Source organism: Scyliorhinus torazame, chromosome 8 (genome assembly GCF_047496885.1).
Source record: "Scyliorhinus torazame isolate Kashiwa2021f chromosome 8, sScyTor2.1, whole genome shotgun sequence".
NCBI lineage: Eukaryota > Metazoa > Chordata > Chondrichthyes > Carcharhiniformes > Scyliorhinidae > Scyliorhinus > Scyliorhinus torazame.
In genome coordinates, this window is record NC_092714.1 from 125,702,641 (window position 1) to 125,728,036 (window position 25,396).

Genomic DNA, 25,396 nt, shown 5'->3' on the forward strand with positions numbered 1-25,396 from the left:
CCCCTTACTTCAAAGATAACTCTGAACATATTACAACAGTAAATAATTCCTCAAAAAAAAGAATCCTCAAAAAAAAAGTTCCTTCAAACTTCCATGAAACTTAACACCTTTAAACAGAATCACATCAGGTTACAGGCTTTACTATTATGAGTTTAAATCACCCAACTGATCCAGAGATAGTCTTTCATGGCAGATATTACAGCAAATCCAGCTCACTGCAAAACACAGACACTTCCCATGCTCTTTTCCTACAAACTGTAGCTCTCTGGAAACACACACAAGCTCTTTTCCAAACTGAACCTGTTGCTAACTTTGGTTGGCTCTTAATTTGTTGCCCGTTGTGTCTTTACTTAATTTGTTCTGTTTCTATAACCTTTGCTCTAGAGTCGCCAGGTATCTTTATGATACCGCCACGAGGTTCAGGTTCAAGTACTGATCAATAACTCAACACACCAATTAGTAAGATTCCAATCAAAAGACATTTAGTATACACAGTCAATCACTACTCATGCATAAAACTCTACTTACTAGACTATCTCTAACACTAAAAGGCCTATACTTAGCTTTGGGACTGGCCCACAAGGTCAGAGGAACAAATGGCCTTTCGTTCGATTCTGAGTCTGCAGGATTCAAAAGCTGGTATGGACTGGTAGCTAGGAGCACCTATCTCGTAGCGTGCGTTGACTGGAGACTTACTTCGTTGTTGTGGCAGCTAGGCAGTTCACTGTCAAGGGTTGGTTCGCGCTGCTGAGTGACCCTGCCAAGAAGGACAAATTGAACTTGGGGACTCTATTTTATAGCCCCGAGGGGCTTCGCAGCGTTTGGGGCGGACCCCGTACCTGCTTCCAAGTGATTGGACTAAGTTCTGATGACTTGGATCGATTTCTCCAATACTGGAGCCGTCCCCTGATCGCTGGGCGGTCCCTGAGTATCCGTTGGCTTTCCTTTGTCTTGGCTCCTGCTGGCGCCGTGGAGTCTGGCTTGGCCTTATTCACCTTAAATGTTTCAATTGTTCCTGGGGATCGCTCATTAATATGCAGATGGCTGTTGGTTTCAGTGCTGTCTGGGTTTCTGCAAAGTCTAATACACAGGAAACTTTGCACCTGCTAGTTTTTCCTGGCTTGACTGAATTTCCCTGCATTCTTTGCGGATCTCCATTTTAAGTCGGGAAGTGGCCAACCCAGGTGGCTACAAAACTAAAAACTGCAAAATGGCTGATCTAAAGCCCAGCTCCACCCACTCTCTGACATCACTGTTTTCTTAAAGGTACATTGCTTAAACATCCATGTCTTAAAGGTACTTTCGCATGACATACCACATAATTCACCTCAATTAATTTCCTTTCAATCTGATATGGTCCACAAAACCTAGCTTTTAAAGGCTCACCTACCACTGCTAACAACATTAAAACTTTATCCCCACTGGCAAAACTACGAACTTTGGATCTTGTCCGCTACCCGTTTCATCACATTTTGCGCAACTTTCAAATGTTGTCTAGCCAATTCACCTGCTCTATTTAATCGTTCCCTAAAATTTGACACGTAATCCAATAGTGTAATTTACGATTTCTCACCCACCAATTTTTCCTTCGTCAATTTAAGTGGACCTCTTACCTCATGACCAAAAATTAGTTCAAAAGGACTAAATTTGGTAGACTCATTAGGTGCATCCCTAATTGCAAACAGTACGAATGGGATTCCTTTATCCCAATCCTCTGGATAATCTTGACAATACACCCTCAACATTGTCTTCAATGTCTGATGCCACCTTTCTAACGTTCCCGGCGATTCTGGATGGAACGCAGTTGATTTAAATTGTTTTATTCCTAAGTTATCCATAACTTCTTTGAGTAACTTTGAAGTAAAATTTGATCCTTGATCTGATTGAATTTCTGTGGGTAGTCCATATCTAGTAAAGAATTTAAGTAACTCCTCCACAATCATTTTAGCTGTAATATTACGTACTGGAATGGCCTCTGGAAACCTAGTAGACACATCCATTATAGTCAAAAGATATTGATTCCCACTGTTTGTTTTAGGAAGCGGTCCTACACAATCAATTATGACCCTCGTAAAAGATTCCTCAAATGCCGGAATGGGAATTAAGGGCGCTGGTTTTATCACTGCTTGAGGTTTCACTATCACTTGACAGGTGTGACATGATTGACAAAATTTAACTACATCTTTATGTAGTCCAGGCCAATAAAAATGTTTCTGGATTTTAGCTTGAGTTTTCCTTCTTCCCAAATACCTCATGTGCAACTCGCAACACCTCCTTTCTATACCCTACCGGCAATTCTACTTGATGAACTTCTGCACACTTTTCATCTGCCTGCATATGTACAGGTCTCCATTTTCTCATCAAGACATCATTTTTACGGTAAAAACACTCTGCTATACTCTCAGATTCCTCTTCCGTATATGCTTTCTGATATATCCGTTTTATTTCCACATCTTTCTGTTGTAACTCCGCCAATTTTCCTGAACTAAAAATATCCGCCTCATCCTCCACCTGTTCTTGTTCTTTTTCAACCATCTGATCAAAAATTGTTTCTGATAATTGCATTTCAACTTCATCTTCACTCTTTGATTTCTCCCCTTGTCTTAAACTGTGACTTTGCGACCTTTTACTACACAATCCGGAAAAATCCCAGGATATTCGTCCTTCAACACTTCAGTTGACTGATTTTCCACTGTCTTATCAACCACAGTAGGAATCACTCCCACCTGCGATCCAGCCATATCATTAACCAAGATAAACGGTATTCCTGGACAAGATAGTTTATCTATTACTCCTACTACCACTTCACCACTCTTCACTGGACTTTCCAACCTTACCTTATATAATGGAACGGTACTCCTCTCACCCTGAATTCCACATGTCACCACCTTTTCTGGCAACATTCTTCCCAAACTACATAATTCCTCATCTCTTACCATTAAAGATTGACTAGCCCCTGTATCTCTTAAAATTGTGACTTCTTTACCTGCTCCTCCTGATACACATGAGTAACCTTTACCCACACAAGTAAATTCTTTAATGACATTTGGCATCTTCCTAACAATTACTTCTTGAACAGGCTGTACAATCGTTTGCACCTCCTTCGCTTCCCTTGGGCTTTCCTTTACCACTCTAACACATCCCACTGTCTTATCCTGTTTTACCACATCAGCCTTTCCAGTGCTTTTCTTCAACCACCAACACTGTGACTTTACGTGGCCCAGTTTATTACAGTGAAAACATTTGAAACTTTTCATTTCTTTTCCACCCTCCTGGATTTCTTTTTTAATCTGAGTTACACTCTCTTTATTTTCTCCCATCAGATCACCTTCACCTTTTCCACTTGACTATTTGTCATGTCCCCAGTTTCTATCCCTCACCGGCTGAAACTGATGTTGGAAACCAATCTTTGATTTATGAACTAATTCATAGTCATCTGCCATTTCTGCTGATAATCTCGCAGTTTTAACCCTCTGTTCTTCCACATGAGTTCTCACTACATCAGGAATTGAATTTTTAAACTCCTCCAAAAGTATAATTTCTCTGAGAACTTCATATGTTTGGTCTATTTTCAAAGTCCTTATCCACCTATCAAAATTACTCTGTTTGAGCCTTTCAAACTCCATGTATGTTTGACCAAATTATTTCCTTAAATTTTTAAACCTTTGTCTGTAAGCTTCAGGCACTAGCTCATATGAACTTAAGATGGATTTCTTCACCTCCTCATACGTTCCAGATACCTCCTCCGGTAGTGATGCAAACACTTCACTAGCTCTACCTACCAGCTTTGTTTGAATCAGTAATACCCACATGTCCTGTGGCCATTTCATTTGTTTAGCTACCTTCTCAAATGAAATGAAAAAGGCTTCCACTTCCTTCTCGTCAAACCTTTGGTAATGCTTGGACATATTTAAATAGAATCCCACCAAGCCTTCGACTATGACGCTCTTTCTCACTATCCTCATCACTATCCTCAAACTGTATGTTTCCCCTTACGTCTGCCAATTTTAACTGACTTTCATGTTTCATGGCCATTTTCTGAAGTTCAAACTCCCTCTCTTTATCTTTTTCACTGATCTCCCTTTCTTTTTCTTTTTGTTCTGCTGGGGCTATTCTTTCTTTTCTCCTTTCATCTCTCTCCTTTTCTTTTTCCTCTCTCACTCTTTCTCTTTCTTTTTCCGCTCTCTCTCTTTTGTATTCAAGCCGCTTTAATTCTTTCTCATGTTCCATTTGTTCAATTTACAACTGAACTTTTGCCATTTCCAATGAGTCAAATGGTATCTCAGGCAACTATAAATGCTTAACCACCGCCATAATTACCTCATCTTTTCGCATTTTGTCAGGTAATGTTAACTGCAATGTTTTTTGCCAGATCCAACAGTCTGCGTTTAGTCTTTGTCCGTAAGGTACTGTGTGACAGTCTCCACCCCCAAAAACATCTGAGCCTCTGAAAGAGCCATTGTCCACAACACACTCCCCACTTAAACTAAAATACCACACCGGAAAAGCAACACTCCTTCACAAAAGCCAATCCAATAGATAGACTTTTATCCCCCTCGAGCCCCCAATTGTTATGGGCGAGGCGTTTTCAGAACCCCAAAATGCATCATGGAGTCCAACCAACCTCTCCCTTTCATGTTATTGTTGCTTTTCCGAGCACACGGCTTGTTCTCCAGGTGTGATATTACAATTATGAACACGTAGGTTTTTAAACACAAAACAATGTTTATTCCACGAACTCAACTTAATCTCTTAAATAAACATTGGATCTCTTAACACCCCTTACTTCAAAGATAACCCCGAAAATATTTCAACACTACATAATCCTTCAGTTATTCCTTTCAACATCCAAGAGAGACTTAACACCTTTTAAACAGAAACACATCGGGTTAAAGGCTTTACTATTATGAGTTTAAATCATCCAAATGATCCACAGATAGTCTTTCATGGCAGAGATCACAGCAGATCCAGCTAACTGCAAACACAGACACACACCCAAGCTCTTTTCCTCAAAACTGAAATTTCAAAATGTCTGAACTGAGCTCAGCTCCACCCACTTTCTGACATCACTGTTTTCTTAAAGGTACATTGCTTAAACATCCATTTCTTAAAGGTACTCTTACATGACAAGAGGCAGGATGATAGATGGCATGGGATAAGGCAATATTTGTCTACCCCTGCCAGAAAGTGGACTAAGCAGCATTTTAAGTGTTAGCTTTGGCTCGGTGGTAGCATTTGTCTCTGAATCAGAACATCCTAAGCTGGAGACTTGAGGCCATGGTTCAGGCTGGTACTTCAGCACAGTCGAGTTTGCTACACTTTCAAAGGTTGTGGGCGGAACGCCGTCGAGGTTCACGACGGCGCGAAACGGCCCCGATCCCGACCGATTCAGGCCCTGACAATGGGCCAGGATCGGGGCTGCGTCATCTACACGTGTCAGGCCTTGTCGCCCGCGTAAAGGCGGCGCCGCATAGATGACACGGCCGGCGCCGCATAACGGGCGTCTTCCGCGCATGCGTGGTTGCTGTCCTCTCTAAGTCCGCCCCGTGAGAAGATGGCGGATAGATCTTGCGGGGCCGCGGAAGGAAGGAGGTCCTCCTTCAGAGAGGACGGCCCGACGATCGGTGCGCACCGATCGCGGGCCACCCCACATTTCAGGTACCCCCCGGTGCAGGATCCCCCCTCGTCCCCCCGCAGGCCCCCCCCCCCCCAGCATTCATGCACCGTTCACGACGGCAGCGACCAGGTGTGGACGGCGCCGGGGGGAACCCGCCGTTTTGGCCTGGCCGCTCGGCCCATCCGGGCCTGAGAATAGCGGGGGTGCCGGAGAATAGCCATTTTGGGTGTCTCCGGCGATTCTCCGGCCTGCGGCCCGCGGAACTCGTCTGGGCCGTTCCCGCCGCTTGGGGGAAATTTTGGCGGCCCAGGCGATTTCCCAACCGGCGCGGGAGTGGAGAATCTCGCCCTGTATCTTTTGGATGAAATCTTGATTCAAGGTCCTGTCTGATGTATTAAGACGATGCCATTGTTGTATATTTTATGTATCTCCAAAGCAATGCAGTGATTACACTAGTTTCCATGTACGGGGGGGAGCAACTGGCTTAGTGGTAATGTCCCACTGGACTAGTGATTCATAAATCCAGGCTAATGCCGTGATGGCATCGGTTCAAAACCCACCACAGCATCTAGTGGGATATAAATTCAATTAATTAGAAATTTGGAATTCAAAGCCTGCAATAGTGACCATGAAGCTATCCTAGAATATCTTAAAACCTAATGTCCTGGGAGGAAAAGGCCATCCTTATCCGGTCTATCCTCCCATGTGCGGTTTGAATCTGAAATGGCCTAAATACCAAGCCACTCAGTTAGGGATGGGCAACAATTGGTGGTCTTGCCACTGACATCAACAGGCGAGATTCTCCGTTTGGGAGTCAGTGGGTGGGATTCTCCAATAATGGGGCTATGTCCCCACGCCGGCGTGAAAGGTGGTGCCAATCACTCCGGCGTCAACGGTCCCCGATAATGGGGAATGCCCCCCTTCCTAGGGGGCTAGGTCTGCGCCGGAGTGGTCCCCACAGCTCCAGCTGGCACGAGTTCGCGCATGCACGGCACAGCCGGCGTGATCCAGTGCATGCGTGCTACGGCCGCCGTGATTCCGCACATGCGCAGGGGTTCCCTTTTCTGCCCCGGCCCTCGGGCCATATGGCAGTGCCCTACAGGGCCCGGCGCAGAGGAACATAGGCCCCCACGGAACCAGCCTGCCCGCCGATCGGTAGGCCCCGATTGCGGGGCCAGGCCACCGTGGGCCCCCCCCCCCCCCCGGGTCGGATCCCCCCCCCCCCCCCAGGACGGCCACGCAGACGCACCTTCCAGGACCCGCCATGTGGGACCTGAGTAACCCACGCCGGCGGGACTCGGCCAAACTCGGCGGCCACTCGGCCCGTCGGGGCCTGGAGAATCGCCGGGGGGGGGGGGGGCACTTTCAACTGCCCCCGACCGGCGCGGCGGCAATCCCGCGGGCGCCCGAGAATCGGCGCGGGGTCGGAGAATCCCGGCCTATATTCTTCCACTGGAGGGTATTTGCAACCAATTTACGTTCCCCCTGGGAGTGCAATTCAGGAAGCAATTCCGTCTCCCTCACCATGCAAATTTAGGCATGGTGAGGAATATTAGGGATTCCCGCAAAGCAGCCCCCACCCTGGGTGCCCACCTCCTTCCCCTAAGTAAGGGGCTAACCTGACAGGCTGACCCCAGAGACTCCCTAACTAGGAACTAGGGAGCCCCTATCTCCAGGGATCCCCTTAATAGGGAGATCCCCCCAGGGACACCTTAACAGGGAGCCTCCGCGCCCCCGCCCCCAAGGACAGCCTTAATAGGGAGGCTCTCCCCTGGGACCCCCTTAATAGGGAGACACCCGCCGATCCTCTTGATAGGGAACCCCCTGGGCCCCCAAAGTAGAAGGACCCCCACAGGAGATCTCCTAACTTAAGGAACCCCCCACAGAGACTGCCTAACTAAATGGACTCCCCTTCACAGAACCCCCCCTACCTAAAGGAACCCCCCCTCACAAAGACCCCTTAACTAAAGAAACCCCTCCTCACAGAGACCCCCTAACTAGAGGGGTTCCTGGAGAATTATGGGGGCCAGAGAATACCGTGCCGGGTCTGCTAAATGGATGCACATGGATCATTAAGATGCATTTGCATTCATTTACATTCTCCTACTGGTGCGCAGGTGTGAAACACGATCCCACCACCAGCGAGGGGGTCAGAGCGTCGCATTCAGATCGGCGTCTGCCAACACCTGGCGCAGATCCCGGTTTTCAATTCGCCGTCCCATCAAGAAATCCACTTCCGGCGTCCCATATAAGAATAGAGGCACAGGCTTATTTACAAGAGTGTGATGAATGTAAGAATTGGTTTATATGTATTGTGTTATTTGTATCTGATGCAGTAATATTTTTTTAAAATCTGGTTTAAAAGACAGACTTTATGGCTGCAAAAGGTGCAGTTTTAAGATGTCGTAAAAGGGAGATCATCATTTTTTCCAACCCTGTTAATGTTTACAAGGAGAGGCCTAATGGGATTTTGTTATCATTTCTGGGTATTCCCTGGGGAATAGATAATTAGAGACTGTTGGCATGATTTACCGGACCCATCCCGCTGGAATCGGGGCGAGAGGTGGCCCGTAGATCCCGGGAGATTCACAACGGCAGTTATGCCTCATTAGATCTAACCAGATCTCGTGAGACGTTGCGATCTGAATCTCACCCACAATAGGTGGGACACAATCTCGCCCCGTTAAGCGAGTTTAGAAACCCACTTAGACGTGTTGATGCCGGATGGAACAGCTACCCGGCATCTGCCAGCTTTGCACAAATGGGGACCAGGCGGAACTGCGCTTGGGTGGCGGGAGGTGGGGGGGGATGTCTACCAAGCGATTGGAGGCCCTCGGTGGTCGGCCGCCAGGCAGAATTGCTCCCTGGCACTTCTGGTGCCACCAAGGCACCTTTGCACTGCCAGCCTGGCACTCTTGGCACTGGCAGGCTGGCTGGGGCACTGCCAGGCTGGCATTTTGCTCATGCAGGGCATCGGACCTGGTGGTGCCCTGCCCGTATAAGGTGGGGTGAGGGGAGTCCCGAATACCCCATTATAGGGGGGTTGGGAAATCTGCGTGTCGCATCGGAATATCAAGAAATCGGAGGTATATTTAAAATAGCATCCCTATTTCTTCCTGCACTGAGGAGCTCCACTCGTCGAAGCTCCTCAGTGCAGGAAATTGTGCTGAAGTGCAGCTGAGGGGGCATTCCCCGTCAGAGCCCAAAATAAAAATAGAGTGCCATTATTTAGCAGGGTTGTTCTCTGCACTCGTAGCGAAGGGAAAGACTCTGCTATTCCTGCCCCGAACAGACTCCGATTATTTTTTGGTTACGCCATGCCCATTTTGTTTAAACTGAAGTAAGTAGGACATGGATTTTGAGTGGGATAAATATGATGTAATTAAAGGGAGGAGCCAGGTCTGTAGCAGGCTGTTTTAGTTTAGTTCATTTCTAGAAGCTGTGAGCTGAACACTAGCTTTTAGCAGCAGGCTGTCAGATTCAGCATTAATCTGACAGAGAGGGATCTGCAGATTGTTTACTGAAAGGATTACCATCTCTCTCTCTATCTGGGTGGGGTTACAGGGCTCGGGCAGGCTAGTGAGCCTAGGTAGAGTGCTCTTTTGGAGGGTCGGTGCAGACGCAATGGGCTGGATGGCTTCCTTCAGCACTGCAGGGATTCTATGGGCGTGATCTACCCGGCCGCATCCCACCAAAACCGGGGTGCACCGAGGCCGGTAGATCCCGGGAGAGGTCTCCCTGAGGATTCCCGACAGCTGTAACACCTTGCGAGATCTAATCAGACCTCCCAAGATGTCACGATTGTGGGCGGGATCTAATTTTGCACGACTAAGTGAGTTTAAAGAGCCTACATAGTTGTGCTCGTGCCGGATCTACCCGGCATCTATTGGCCTTGCTGTGGAGACCCCACATGGCCAATCCACCTAACCAGCACATAATAAGAACTAGGAGCAGGAGTAGGCCATCTGGCCCCTCGAGCCTGCTGCGCCATTCAATGAGATCATGGCTGATCTTTTTTGGACTCAGCTCCACTTTCCGGCCCGAACACCATAACCCTTAATCCCTTTATTCTTCAAAAAACTATCTATCTGTATCTTTAAAACATTGAATGAAGGAGCCTCAACTGCTTCACTGGGCAAGGAATTCCATAGATTCACAACCCTTTGGGTGAAGAAGTTCCTCCTAAGCTCAGTCCTAAATCTACTTCCCCTTATTTTGAGGCTATGCCCCCTAGTTCTGCTTTCATCCGCCAATGGAAACAACCTGCCCGCATCTATCTTATCTATTCCCTTCATAATTTTATTGTTTCTATAAAATCCCCCCCGCATCCTTCTAAATTCCAAGGAGTACAGTCCCAGTACACTCAACCTCTCCTCGCAATCCAACCCTTTTAGCTCTGGGATTAACCGAGTGAATCTCCTCTGCACACCCTCCAGCGCCAGTACATCCTTTCTCAGGTAAGAGGACTAAAACTGAACACAATACTCCAGGTGTGGCCTCACTAACACCTTATACAATTGCAGCATAACCTCCCTAGTCTTAAACTCCATCCCTCTAGCAATGAAGGACAAATTCCATTTGCCTTCTTAATCACCTGTTGCACCTGTAAACAAACTTTTTGCGACTCATGCACTAGCTTACCCAGGTCTCTTTGCACAGCGGCATGCTTTAATATTTTATCATTTAAATAATAATCCCTTTTGCTATTATTCCTACCAAAATGGATAACCTCACATTTGTTAGCATTGTATTCCATCTGCCAGACCCTAGCCCATTCACTTACCCTATCCAAATCCCTCTGCAGACTTCCGGTATCCTCTGCACTTTTTGCTTTACCACTCATCTTAGTGTCGTCTGCAAACCTGGACACATTGCACTTGGTCCCTAACTCCAAATCATCTATGTAAATTGTGAACAATTGTGGGCCCAACACTGAATCCTGAGGGACACCACAAGCTACTGATTGCCAACCAGAGAAACACCCATTAATCCCACTCTTTGCTTTCTATTAATTAACCAATCCTCTATCCATGCTACTACTTTACCCATAATTCCATGCATCTTTATCTTATGCAGCTATCTTTTGTGTGGCACCTTGTCAAAAGCTTTCTGGAAATCCAGATATACCACATCTATTGGCTCCCCATTATCTACCGCACTCTTAATGCCCTGAAAAAATTCCACTCAATTAATTAGGCACTACCTGCCCTTTATGAACCCATGCTACATCTACCCAATGGGACAATTGCCATCCAGATGCCTCGCTATTTCTTCCTTGATGATAGATTCCAGCATCTTCCCTACTACCGAAGTTAAGCTAACTGGCCTATAATTACCCACTTTCTGCCTACCTCCTTTTTTAAACAGTGGTGTCACGTTTGCTAATTTCCATCTTTGTGGGGCACAAAAAATAAACAGAATGCTGTTAGATAGTGAGGTAGTACTGGGAATGGCCCCGCTAATCCTGCCCAAAATGGACTCCTTTTTGTTGTTATATCACCTCGTATGGATTTTCTCAATTGGACAGAATTTGATTGAAGTTAGTCTCCCTCAAACTTCTAAATTTACTGCAGATTGGGAGTTTCATTTGGCATGAGAAATCTACAAGCTTAGTCACTTTTATTTTCCTTTGATAAACTCTTCCCTTCTTTCCCTTCCCCTTGATGGCCATCGAGTGCTTTCTACAGTGGTTCCCTGAATTTAGCCAGTGGAAGGTGTGTGAGAGCAGCTTGGGGTGACTCTCCCTCCAACCCCTTGCATCAGAGATGGCCACTGCCTAGCACCTCCACACAAGGCATACTGAGACTCGCATTCAGTATTTTAGGAGAATGCTCCCATTAACACAGAAGCTAACTTGTACTGCGTCCTTGGGAGTCCTATTCAGAGTTATTGGATGATAATTTAAAATTCTGTAGCGAGTTATAAAAATCAAGGAGTTATTTTTAAACGTAAAGTTATGCTGATGCTGTAGACATGTTCGTTGACCTACATTAACTACATTAAAGGTGCTGTTGTTGCCACATACAATAATGAAAATTCTATGATTTAAATTCCTGAAAAGATACATTTCGAACTTGTTAACATGACTTTGCCAAAACAGACCCAAATATGGGGTAAAACTGATCTCAGTTGGCAGGTGTTAATATGCCAGATTATATGCTCGACATAAGTTCTTATTTGTAGTAAATGTCATTGCTGACCCAGTTTTATAGGACGATCGATATGGATGTGGTTGTTTCAGAATTCTACTCCCCATAGTAGCTTCTCATCTTCCACTCTCATATTTTGAAGGCAGTGACTTGCCCTGGGCTGTGAAAATCGTGGGTCCTTTGGCTCTTATCAGGCAGTTGTTCATGTGTGAGATTGGATGGTGAGCAGGCTGGCAAGCTACTTGACCATGGTGACCAAGGAAAGTGTCACCTGGAACCAAACCTGATCCTCCTCTTACCTTCCACCCACATTTGGGAGCAATAGTCAGTTGTCTCCCTCCTGGGATACTAAGTCTAATTGTGTTCTCCATAACCCTTTTGTTATAACCTGCCTGTTTATTACTGGCTGGGGACTAATAATAATCCCACAATCCTTAGTGAGTATGAGCTTCCCCAACGAGAGGGGCAGGGAAATCATTGGCAGAGTCATCTGCATAAATAGAGCTGGTCAGTGTGGAACCAACTAGAGAGGAGTGAGCAGTGGTAGAGTACTGCTCCTGTTGTATATATCTAATCGTAAATAAAGTTATTTATTTTGATTCTACAAACTCGTGCTGGATTCTTCGTGGCCCTCCTTTCCATTCCAATGGTCAGGTAATTAGCACAAAGTCTGAATTGAACCAGGGATATTCCCAATCAATAACTAGTTGATTAAACTATCAGGCTAGCCTTATGCTGTTCGCCTCTAACCCAGTCTCCATTAGTTCCCACCCTTACCCACTTTCATTCATGAATTGCAGATCCACAAACCACGGCTCTTTTCTTACATTTTGCTCAACTGGTCATGATTCCTGTGAGCTAGGGTTGCCAACTGCAAATAAATGTATTCCTGGAGGTTGAATCACATGACTTGCCTCCATGCTGCAGTCATCAGTCAGCCAACACATCCATTCATGTGACGTACTGTCCTCCTACTGTCATGTGCGAGCACCTTTAAGAAATGGGTGTTTATCGAATAGCTGTAGTGGGTGTACCTTTAAGAAATGGGTGTTTGTCAGATAGCTGCAGTGATGTCAGAGTGTGGGTGGAGCTGGGCTGTCTGTCCTTTTGAGCAGGCAGCTACAATGTGTTTTAGTTTTGTTTTGAGAGCTGGATAGCTGCAGGCAAAGCAAGCAGCTGTATAAGAATCTCTCTCTGCAGCCTTAAGACTGTCTCCAGATCATTTGTGGATTTCAAAATGATAACTGTTCTCAGTAGTGAGTTTAAACCTGATCTCTGTGTTAAAAAGGGTCTTTTATTTCATGGATGTTGTAAGGAAAGGTTAAGGGTTACTTATAGAGCACTATTTTTTTGGGGGAGTATTTTAGTTGATGGGTGCTAAGCTGTTTGCTGTGTGTGTTTAAAAAATGTTGATGGGATTCATAGAATAAACATTGTTTTTTGTTTAAAAATACTCTTAGTTCTCTGTTGCACCACACCTGTAAAGTGGGCCCTTGTGCTCCCCATACCACAATCCATTAAAAGTTGTGGTCAGGTGAACTCCATGATACACTTTGGGGTTCTCTAAACCTGGCCCATAACACTACACCAATTGGAAAGCAGAATAACTCATTACCAAATTGAATGATGCTTGCCTGTCAGCCAAACAATCTTTTTTCCCATTTTCAATATCTTTATTTCTGTTAAAGAGAAATATTGAAAGAAAATGAAGAAAAAAAACAATGTTTTTTTTTGAAAGCCCCATGATATTTCTTCAGGGCTGCACGCATCATATCCTGGAGATTGATCTTCAATACCTGGAGACTCCAGGCCCAATCGTGGAAGGTTGGCAACCCCAAGAGGGCCTAAGTCAAGGAGGTGGCAGCTGATGTGAAGTTTTCCTGGAGATCAGTAAAACTTGATTCTTTGCTCATCCACACATGCTCAAGGATGAGGAGCATTTATTGCCGTCGCCCCTTCCCAGGGAAACAGGAATTTCAGCTAAGGTGCGGACGGCCGGTTTGAGAAATGCCGAGGTTAAGACAAAATGCGATTTGAACACTTAGTCTCAGAAACGGAGAATCCCGCCCCTTGTCCCAATCGTCTTAGTGAGAAATAGCTTGTACTTCTGTGACAGTGGTCATCAACATGAGAAAAAGGAATTATTTGAATAGACAATATGTCATTGCAGGATAACAAAAACATTTCGGTACGTTTGCGAATACATTGTTTAGAGTATGTTTGGGGAAGGCTCACAGCTGATTAAACAAGTAATTTACTGAATCGCTCCTGATCAGATGGGACCATCTGTGGAATATTTGTAGAATATTGAAATGAAATGAAGATGGAGCAGCAACAAAAAAAAAATCACTGTTCCAGTTCTGTACGTTCTCTTCAACTCGAATGATAAACAGCTCGAATCTGAAATTTATGCATGAAGGTGACTCGTCACCTTAATTAGGATTTCACCGTGCTCTTCTATCATATTCATTCACAAGCAGTCTGTTGCTTGATGGAGAGAAATTGGAACGCTGCCCCTTTGAGGAACTTTCCCACAGATAACCTTTTTGTGCATCAGGGTTGTTTTATGTGATTAAGAGATGTATGCAGAATCTCAAAGCCATGCCAGTTGTGCCCCCAGACTGGACGGCATCTAAATGAACTCATGTACCCAACATCTTGTTCATAGAAGGGAAGGCAGAATATTTTTTCTGCAATTAAGCCGCTCCTTCAAAAAGCATGGCAGGGGAATCTGTAAAAGCACTAGTAACTCTGTCGTGAATCCCGACTAACGCATCTCATCAATGACTTGTCACGTCTTCCAGAACCAGTAAGGGGTTTGAATTTCTCACTTCGTAGATGAGTAGGACTTTTTAAAAATTGAATTCATAGGTGAATGACACTTGCATTTTGACAGAATCCCTCTGAATTGCAAAGGTGAAGATCACAAAGTAGAATCAGTATGGGTAGAAATTAGAAATAGCACCAGTCAGAAAACACTGGTGGGAGTAGTTTCCAGTCCCTCCAACAATAGTTGATACCTTTGGACAGATCTTTAAACAAGAAATAATTGGAACTTGTAAAAAAGACTGTGTAATAATTGTGGTTGACTTTAATCCTCATAGAGACTGGAACAATCAAATTGGCAAAAGTTGACTAGAAAATGAATTTGTGGAATGTTTTTGTCACAGTTTGTTGCACCAATACATTTGGAGCCAACTAGGGATGACGCTATCTTAAACCTAGTCTTGTGTAATGAAGTAGAGCTAATTAGCAATGGCATAGTAAAAGATCTATGGGGAAATAGTGATCATAACACCATTGAATTCCACGTTAAATTTGAAAGTGATATAGTCCAAATCGTTAATGAGAAACTTGAACAAGGCAAATTACAAAGGTTTGAGAGGAGAACTGGCTAAGGTCAATTGGGTGAACAAAATAAAAGGTAGAACTATACATAAACAGTGGGGAGCATTTGAAGAAAAAAATCAATATGTCCCACAAAAGTACAAGAAAATCAAAAACTCAGCAAGAAAGACCCATCAGTGGCTCACTCAGAAAGTTGGGAATAATATTAGACTAAAGCATGAGGCTTACAATATTGCAGAAGCAATAACAAGTCTGAGCATTGGAAGTATTTTAGAAACCAGCAAAGAACCAAAAGGTTGATAAAAAGGAAAAGAAAATAGAATATGAGAGTAAACTAGCCAGAGACTGATTGTAAGAAAAGGAAGAGAGTAGCTAAATATAGTATAGGTCCATTGGACAGGAGAAGTTATCGTGTGGAATGAGGGGATGGCAAGGCATTGAATGAATACTTTGTTTCTGTCCTCACAGTGAAAAGCACAAATTTTATTCCTGACATGGATAGTTAGCGAAAGATTAAAGAGAGTGAGGGAAATAAAGAAATTAATATCAACAGATAAAAGGTAATGGAAAAACTCAAAAGGACTAAAATGCAACAAATACCAGGGCCAGGTGGCCTCCACCTTAAGTTTCTAGAGGAGATCGCTGCAGAGATAGTGGATGCATTGGCTGTGATTTTCCAGAATTCATTGGATTTAGGAACCAACCCATCAAATTGGAAGTTGGCAAATGGTACTCTGCTTTTCAGAAAAGGAGGGAGATGAAAAGCATGGACCTGCAGACCTGCAGATCAGTTTTCTTTTTTAAAATTTAGAGTATCCAATTAACATTTTTCCAATTAAGGGGCAATTTAGCATGGCCAATCCACCTAACCTGCACATCTTTGGGTTGTGGGGGTAAGATCCATGCAGACACGGGAAGAACGTGCAAACTCCACACAGACAGTGACCCGGGGCCGGGATCGAACCCGGGTCCTCGGAGCTGTGAGGCAGCAGTGCTAACCGCTGCGCCACCCCAGGACCTACAGGCAAGTTACCCGAACATCAATCGTTGTGAAAATGCTGAAATCTATTATTAAGGAAGTATTCACAATGCACCTCTTCAGTCAACATGGTTTTACTAAAGGAAAAAGCTGTTTCACACCTTTATTGGAGTATTTTGAGGAAGTATCTAGTAAAGTAGATAAGGTGGAACTGGCAGATGTAGTAACCTGGATTTCCAAAAGGCTTACGATATGGTGCCACAGGTTAACAGGCAAGATAAAATGTGTAGGGAGTTGACGGTAATGTATTAGCATAGATAGACCATTGGTTAACAGGTAGCAAGCAGAGAATGGGCATAAATGGGACTTGTTCAAGTTGACTGGTAGTGAATAGTAAAGTAGCACAAAGGTCAGTACTGAGGCCTCAGCTACTTACAACCTACATTAGTGACTTGGTTGGAGAGACTGGAATTTGTATCAAAGTTTGTGTCAGAGATAAAGCTAGATAGAAAGGTAAGCTGTGAGAAGTACGCAGAGAGGCTGCAAAGAGATGTAGGTTATGGGAGTGTGGGCAACAAAATGGCAGATGGATTATAATGTAGGGAAGTGTGAACTTATTCACTTTGGTTGAAAGAATAGAGGAGCTGAATATTTTTGAACAGGTGAGAAACTTGTAAGCGATGTTCAAAGAGACCTAGGTGGCCTGGTACAAGGAATGCAAGGAATTAACATGAAGATTCAGCAAACAATTAGGAAGGAAATTGGCCTTTATTGTAAGGGGATTGGAGAGCAGAAATAAAGAAGTCTTGCTAAAGTTGTGCAAGCTTTTGGTGTGACCATATTTGGAGTGCTGTGTGCAGTTTTGATCTCCACATTTAAGAAAAAATAAACTTGTATTGGAGGTGACATGACAAAGGTTCACCAGATTGATCCCTAGGACGAGGGGTTGTCCTATGATGAAAGGCAAATGGGTCTATTTTCTCTGGTATAGGTAGAATGAGAGGAGATCTCATTGAAATGTACAACATTCTGATGGGGCTTGACAGGGTGGATGCTGAGAGATTATTTCTGTTGGTCGTGGAATCTAAAACACAGGGATACATTTTCAGGACAAGGAGATGATCACTGAGACATTTCTTCACTCCAAGGGTTGTGAATCAATTGAGAGATGTGGGAAATGGCGGGAAAGAAGCCCAAGATCAGCCATGATCCTATTGAATGGTAGAGCAGGCTGGATGGGCCGTATGGTCTACTCCTGCCCTGTCCTCCTGTGTAACTTTCTCTGGGATGATGGTGATACAAAGAACTTAAGGAGTGGTCGTAAAGGTAAGTATGACAGCTGTTAGTTCAAGATATGAGGTAGTCCGGTCTTTTAAATATTGGAAGAATTCAGTTTTTCATTTCTGCGATGAAGGCCATTGAGGGAGATGAAGATGTAATGGTTTAACAAACGCACTGAGAAGATTAGAAGTTTTGAAAACTGGTGTGCAATCTGACAAATAATTGATGAATGTGGAATGGACAATTCTTATTTTTTAGAAAATATTTTATTGAAGCATTTGTAATTTTCACAGTTTAACAAATTTAACAAATTAACATTCTAAACAACCTAGCGGCCCGACACACGCAACCACATCACAATAACATACCCAACTACCTTCCCGCCCTAGCTCCTAAGTACCCGTATATTAGATTCCCTGTCCTTATTTTACACTGCCATGCCTCCCATCACCCCCTCCCCCCGGTCTGCTGACATTCAGTTTTCCTTAAAAAAGTCGATGAACGGCTGCCACCTCCGAGCAAACTCCGCAGTTGAACCTCTCAAGGCGAACTTCACCTTTTCCAGCCTGAGAAACACTGCCATGTCGCTAACCCACACTCCTGATTTTGGAGGCTCCGAGTCCCTCCATCCCAGCAAAATCCGTCTCCGGGCCACCAGGGAGAAGGCCAGAACATCGGCCTCCCTCCCCCCCCCTGGGCCCCCGGATCTTCCGATACACCGAATATTGCCATTTCTGGACTCGGAGTCACCCTCCCTTCCAGGACCTCTGACATGACGTCCGCAAATCCCTGTTAAAACCCCCTCACCTTCGGACATGGCCACAACATATGCACATGATTCGCCAGGCTTGCCCCGCAGAGTCCGCCGTCCTCCACTTCCTCGCAAAACCTACTCATCCGGGCTACCGTCATGTGGGCCCTATGAACCACCTTGAACTGGATCAGGCTAAGCCTGGCACACGAAGAGGATGAATTGACTCTCTTCAAGGCCTTTTCCCATAGTCCGACTTCCAGCTCCCCTCCCAACTCTTCCTCCCACTTCCCCGATTGGGACCCCTTCCCACTCCATCAATTCCTTGTATATCTCTGAGACCCGCCCCTCCCCAACCCCCGATTTAGACATTACCTTATCTTGTAGTCTCCACAGGGAGAGGCGAGAAAAGCTTGGAACCTGCCTCCAGACCCGTTCCCACCCGGCAACTCAAACTCCTCCTCTAATGCCTCCAGGCTCGGAAAGCCCTCCTCAATGAAGAGATCCCCAAATCTCTCAATCCCTGCCCACTGCCACCTCCTAAAGCCCCCATCCAGCCCCCCCCCCCGGAACAAACCGGTGATTATCACAGATCGGTGACCACACTGACGCCCCTCCAATCTCATGTGCTGTTTCCATTGTCTCCACACCCTCAGGGCTGCCACTAGCACTGGGCTTATGGAGTACCGAGCTAGCGAGAATGGCAGGAGTGCCATTAGCAAAGCCTCCATACTCGTACCCTTACACGATGCTGCCTCTACTCGCTCCCACACCGATCCCTCCCCCACTATCCACTTCCAAACCATCGATATGTTGGCCGCCCAGTAATAGTTCATAAAATTCGGAAGGGCTGAGCCCCCCTCACGGTGCCCCCATTCCAAAAGTACCTTCTTCACCCTCGGGGTCTTACCAGGTGGAATGGGAAATTGAGCAATTGAATGGATGGGGATCTAATGGTGAACGCAGCTAAATTAGTTCATCAAGTAAAAAGTTTATTTTATTATTTCGAGGAGTGTGGCGTTTGCTGGCAACGCCAGCATTTGTTGTCCTCCCTAATTGTACTCAAGAAAGTGGTGGTGAGCAACCATCTGGAACCGCTGCAGGCTATGAGGTGGGGGTACATGCACAAAGATGTGCAGGCCAGATGGATTGGCCATGCTAAGTTGCTCTTTAGTGTCCAAAGATATGCAGGCTAGGTGGGATTATGGGGATAGGGTGGGGGGGGGGGGGGGGGGGGGGGTGACCCTCTTTCAGAGGGTCAGTGCAGACTCAATGAGCCGAATGGCACTGACCCGGGTTTGAATCCCGACCCTGGGTCACTGTCAGTGTGGAGTTTGCACATTCTCCCCATGTCTGCGTGGATTTCACCCTCACAGGTGAGCTGGTTTAGCACAGGGCTAAATCACTGGCTTTGAAAGCAAACCAGGGCAGGCCAGCAGCACGGTTCAATTCCCGAACCAGCCTACACGAACAGGCGCCGGAATGTGGCGACTAGGGGCTTTAAACAGTAACTTCATTTTGAAGCCTACGTGTGACAATAAGCGATTTTCATTACCAAAACTTGAATATTGCCAATAGACTTGAAGTGCAAACCAAAGAAGCAAAGCTGTGTAGATTTCTCAGGTAGATAATCACTCCAGAGGACATGTCCTTTTCGAAAAGCCATAAAACCAATGTTTGTAGAGTGAGCAGTGTACAGGTGTTTTTACTTTTGGCAAGTGTTTTGTTTGGGTTTCAGCAGAGTGAGAACGGTCCATCTACCTTGCCCCTATGAGAGCAGAATCATAAATTCACTAATGTATGCAGAAGAGAGGAGAGTTTCTGTGATGTAAACATGGGGAGCCAGATTATTGAGTTTGCTCTCCTGCTATCCAAACTAAAGAAGTGGCAGGTCCGAAAATATTATTATATGTTTATTTTTCATCATTGTTCGAATACATCTAATAAACAGAGGTGAATTTGAATGTTGCCCAAAGAACAATCCTGATCCCAATTTTTTTTTTTTTTTTTTTTTTTTATTCTCCATTTCACATTTTCCTTCAAAATTTACACCCCACCCACAAACAGTAAACGGTAACAAATACAAAATCAATCCCCTTAACAATACCAACGATCCCATCCTCTCACCACCCCAAACAACGGCCCACCTGTCAATATATGCATCCAATAAAACAAACACTCCCACGGTGGCAACAAAAAAACAAAGGAGAAAAAGAAAAAGGAGTCCGGGACCGCCCATGGTCACCATTGACCTATAAAGTCCACTACCCCCCCCCCCCCTACACTCAACGCCCTCCAACCTCTGAAAGAGTACCGTACATGATACCCAAGAGTTGTACCCCCCCGCTCCCAGTCTCCAACTCCTCCCGTCCACTGCCACTTGTAAAACTCCTCCTCCCAATCTCGGTTCCTTCCCCCCCCAACTATCCACCCCAGCTAGACCACTCGGACCCTGTTCTGCCAGGCTCCGATGGCCGCAGCCCCTCCCCCCACCTCACTCCTGTTCACTGGCTGGCTTAAACCCGCCAGCATGGAGGCCCCCGCCCGGGTCCCTTTCCCCCTTGCCCGGCCCTAGGAAAGCCCAGAAATCCCCTTTTAGCACACAAACCCCTACACCCACCTACACCCCAAAGAGCCCTCATTTCGAGTGAAAGTCCCATAATTTCCCTTGTCCAAATATATACAACATTGGCTCCTTTAGCCCATACACCCGCACGCAGTGAAACAAAAGGCTGCGTACGCAAGGCTGCGTACTTAGCCCCCTACTCTACTCCCTGTACACACACGACTGCGTGGCAAAACTTGGTTCCAACTCCATCTACAAGTTTGCTGACGATACGACCATAGTGGGCCGGATCTCGAATAACGATGAGTCCGAATATAGGAGGGAGATAGAGAACCTAGTGGAGTGGTGCAGCGACAACAATCTCTCCCTCAATGCCAGCAAAACTAAAGAGCTGGTAATTGACTTCAGGAAGTAAAGTACTGTACACACCCCTGTCAGCATCAACGGGGCAGAGGTGGAGATGGTTAGCAGTTTCAAATTCCTAGGGGTGCACATCTCCAAAAATCTGTCCTGGTCCACCCACGTCGACGCTACCACCAAGAAAGCACAACAGCGCCTATACTTCCTCAGGAAACTAAGGAAATTCGGCATGTCCACATTGACTCTTACCAACTTTTACAGATGCACCATAGAAAGCATCCTATCAGGCTGCATCACAGCCTGGTATGGCAACTGCTCGGCCCAGGACCGCAAGAAACTTCAGAGAGTCGTGAACACCGCCCAGTCCATCACACGAACCTGCCTCCCATCCATTGACTCCATCTACACCTCCCGCTGCCTGGGGAAAGCGGGCAGCATAATCAAAGATCCCTCCCACCCGGCTTACTCACTCTTCCAACTTCTTCCATCGGGCAGGAGATACAGAAGTCTGAGAACATGCACGAACAGACTCAAAAACAGCTTCTTCCCCACTGTCACCAGACTCCTAAATGACCCTCTTATGGACTGACTTCATTAACACTGCACCCTGTATGCTTCATCCGATGCCAGTGCTTATGTAGTTACATTGTATATGTTGTGTTGCCCTATTATGTATTTTCTTTTTTCCCTTTTCTTCACATGTACTTAATGATCTGTTGAGCTGCTCGCAGAAAAATACGTTTCACTGTACCTCGGTGCACGTGACAATAAACAAATCCAATCCAATCCAAAAGAAGAAAATACAGCCATGAGGTTACATCGGCACATGGCCATTTCTCAATTTCTCAGTTCTGACACAGTCCTTCTGCCTTCGCAAACTCCTCCGCTGCTTCCGCCGTTCCAAAATAAAAGTCCCTGAGCTTGTAAGTCACCCTCAGCTTTGCTGGATATACAATGCCGCACTGCACCTGGCTAATGTACAGTGCCCTCTTCACCCGGTTGAAGGCAGCCCGCCTCCTCGCCAGCTCCACCATAAAGTCCTGGTATACACATATACCAGCTCCAGCCCACTGCACCACCCGCTTCTGTTTGGCCCAGCTCAGGACCTTCTCCTTCACACTGTACCTACAGAAGCACAGAGTCACTGCCCTTGGCGGCTCACTCGCCTTTGGTACAGGCCTCCACGACCGATGAGCCCGATCCAGTTGATATCGGGAGGGATCCTCCCCCTCCCCCAATAGTTTCGCCAGCATCGCGGCAAAATACTCAGTCGGCCTCGGTCCTTCAACTCCTTCGGGCAGCCCCACAATCTTCAAATTCGCCTGGATCTGTTTTCCAGGTCTTCCATTTTTCCTCGCAGATCCTTGTTAATGTCCATCACCTTCCGCATCTCCTTCCCCTTCGAGGCGAGTTGATCACCGTGCTGCAATAACGTCTCCTCCACTTCCTTCAGCGCCTCCCCTTGCTCTCGCACCTCCGCCACTGCACTCGCCACCTCTGTCCTCACCGGGGAAACCGCCTCCTCCACCAGCACACTCAAAACCTCTCTCATCTCCTTCCTCACCGTCTCCATGTATTTTATAAACTGCCTTTCGAATTCCGCAGCCATCACCTTAGTTATTTCTTCAGCCGTAAGCAATGCGGCTTCCCCTGGTGCTCCAGCCTTCATTTTCCTTGGTGACCCCGCGGTGACCTTTCCACTCCCCGACGGACCTTCAGCTGTTTTCCTTACGGATGTTCTTTTGCTCACCCTTGACATTTTTCTTCACTGTGCCTTCACTCTGCCGCCTCTGTGCCTTCTCCCTGCTTTTGCTGCCTCTGTGGACCCTGGGACCGGGCTGAAAGCCCCCAAAATGCCGTTCCCGAACAGGAACCCTCCGTTGTGCGACCGCCTACCGCCCGCCGTCACCCAATTCTGCTCCCAATTTGATTGAATTTTGGTCAGTCTGGATTAAATGGCTGCCTTTACAAGATTACATAAAGTCAGCTCCATCTGGAAACAAAATCACAGTCCAGGCTTCTAAGTACATAGAACTGTTGTTTTAGTTTGCAAAGTACCCATTAGGATAAAATTCAGTGCTACCGCGGGCAGGGTCAAGTAAGATGATCAGTGTTGTCGAAGCCGTGTGCCATCAATCTCCAAAGTTTTGATTGGAAGATGAGAGCATCTGGAATCATCGAAACTGTGGGCACTGGCCCGTGCTAGGTCCATTCATCAATCCAGAAGTCTGAAACTTTGACCTGAAGCATCTGGTCCAGGATCAGCCACAACGTGAGAGAGATAAGGTGATTTTCTATGCTGATGGTTCAAAATAGGTTCTGTGGTATTTTGATGTGTTTAGGAGGAGGCATGGTCATCAGTAACTAGGATACCTTTGGAATAGTGAGTGATAATCTATGGTTTTACCACCAGATGGTGCACTTGGCAGACATAGGGACATTTTCAGACCACAAAATTCATAATCTTCAAGAAACACTTCAAACAAACCAAAGTTTAAATGGTTATTTCCATTTTGCTATCTTTTAGATTAATGCAGTTATTTTGTCAAATAAGGGTTGTTATTTATATGGAAAAGTTGAAATACTGTTGTGTTGGCTAGAGATAGGGAGCAAATTTAAGTAGAGGGGAAAAAGGAAAGGAATGACACTTTAATCAAAATCAGTAAGATTAGGAAATAGAAATGAATAAATCGCAATGAAATGAATATTAATCGTATTAATATTGAGGTGAGTCCCATACTCGCATTCTGACCACCGGATTTGACTATTTGGGCAGAATTCCGCCCTATATTTAAGAAAAGTAACAGAAATAAATATGGTACCGTGTTGGGACCCAAATGTTTTTTGTCACAGGAAAGTAGGATGTGGGTCCACATTCACACAGCCTCATTTACTGAGTTCTCAATCTCAGCTGCTTGCATCAGTGAGCAGCATCAGACCAAAGCCATGTACTGCAAACCTCTGGGGAGCATGATTTTCAAATCCCACCCAGGCCAGGTCCTGACCCTATCGGCTGCATCCTTCAAAAATCCCGACCAGAGTATCGGATATTGTTTGGCCACCTGAATTATGTTCCTTGCTCTATTTTTCATTCCCTCATTCTAAGTGGGTTGGCTCATTTTGGAAATGTTCAGCTGCTTCCACCACAGCAACCTGTATTTACATAACTCCTTTAAAATCATATAATGTCCCGAGGCACTTCCTGGGAGTGTTACCAAACAGAGTGTGACACTGAGCCACATAAGAAGATATTAGGTCAGGTGACCAAAGTTTTGGTCAAAGAGACTCAGTGTGTGCAATGGTGAAGAATTTCTCATCTAACCTTAAACTAGATAGCCAAAGGAAAACTAATTAAGAGCTTGTTGATGTGTGGACTATTTCATCGATGTGCAATTGATTTTTGCAGGCCAGACAAGGATCATTAGCAGATCTACGCCCTCAGGTGAAGAGACCAAGTAATCTTGGAGAAGAAAATAGCTCTCCAGTTAAGGTTAGTTTGTAATGTGTTTGGAAGCATTATTGGATTTTAATAATATTGCTTTATTTTATTCCTGGTCAAAGTTCAATGGAGTATGTTTCATGGAGCATGTTGTAGTGATCTGTACATCTATACATACATCTGCACATACGCCACGGACCACAGACAGATGTAACAGCCACAGCATCACTAGAGGGCAGTATCAGAGACGGGTGTAAAGGGTCCAGCCCAAGGGAGGATCCGCCTCTTTCAGAAGCACAGAGCTAGTGAGCAGCAGCAGACAGAGACAGCTCAGCATAGGCAGTTTACCTTAGCTTCCCTGGTCATACCTCTTGACTGTATTATATCTAGTTAAGCTCTGGAAACAGAACAAACCCACTGAATAAAGTATTTGTATTAACTGGAAGTCTACAATTTTTATTCAGACTTAGAGAATAACATACATGTGTCTGGTTCACCATTAGTTATGAGACCATCTAAAAAAGGGATAGAAAATAATTTTGATTGAGGGAATAATCCCACATCAAAGTTATTGTCGAGGGACCAAAGTCCAGATACGCTAAACATATTGGGGCCGGATTATGTCTGATTAATAATTTCTGCATTTGAGGAATATAGCATTATAGTTTGCTCTATCATCTTTGTCACTGCTTACTTACTATGGTTTGTAGTTTTTAACCTAAGGCTGTTTATTTTATCATTTTCCAAAGTTTATGGCTCAAGACATGGGTAAAGATTTCTCTTCAACTTCTTTCCTCACTCCATGGCTTTGTTATTGAGCATGAAAGGCCCAATCTGGCTCATAAGGAGTGAGGGTTGTTATGGGAGAAACTATTGTTTACAAATATGGGGAAAATATCTTAATCC

At 45.4% G+C, this 25,396-nt stretch overlaps 1 protein-coding gene across 4 annotated transcripts in view; it reads left to right on the plus strand.

Annotated features, from left to right (window-relative positions):
- The window catches only part of reps2 (RALBP1 associated Eps domain containing 2), a 319,465-nt gene that overhangs the window by 272,324 nt on the left and 21,745 nt on the right, over nucleotides 1-25,396 (plus strand). For all 4 annotated transcript variants that reach the window (XM_072514142.1, XM_072514145.1, XM_072514143.1 and 1 more), the window contains one exon: nucleotides 24,458-24,541. In XM_072514142.1, coding sequence (XP_072370243.1) covers nucleotides 24,458-24,541 — 84 coding nt within the window. The remainder of the gene's footprint in view (nucleotides 1-24,457; nucleotides 24,542-25,396) is intronic.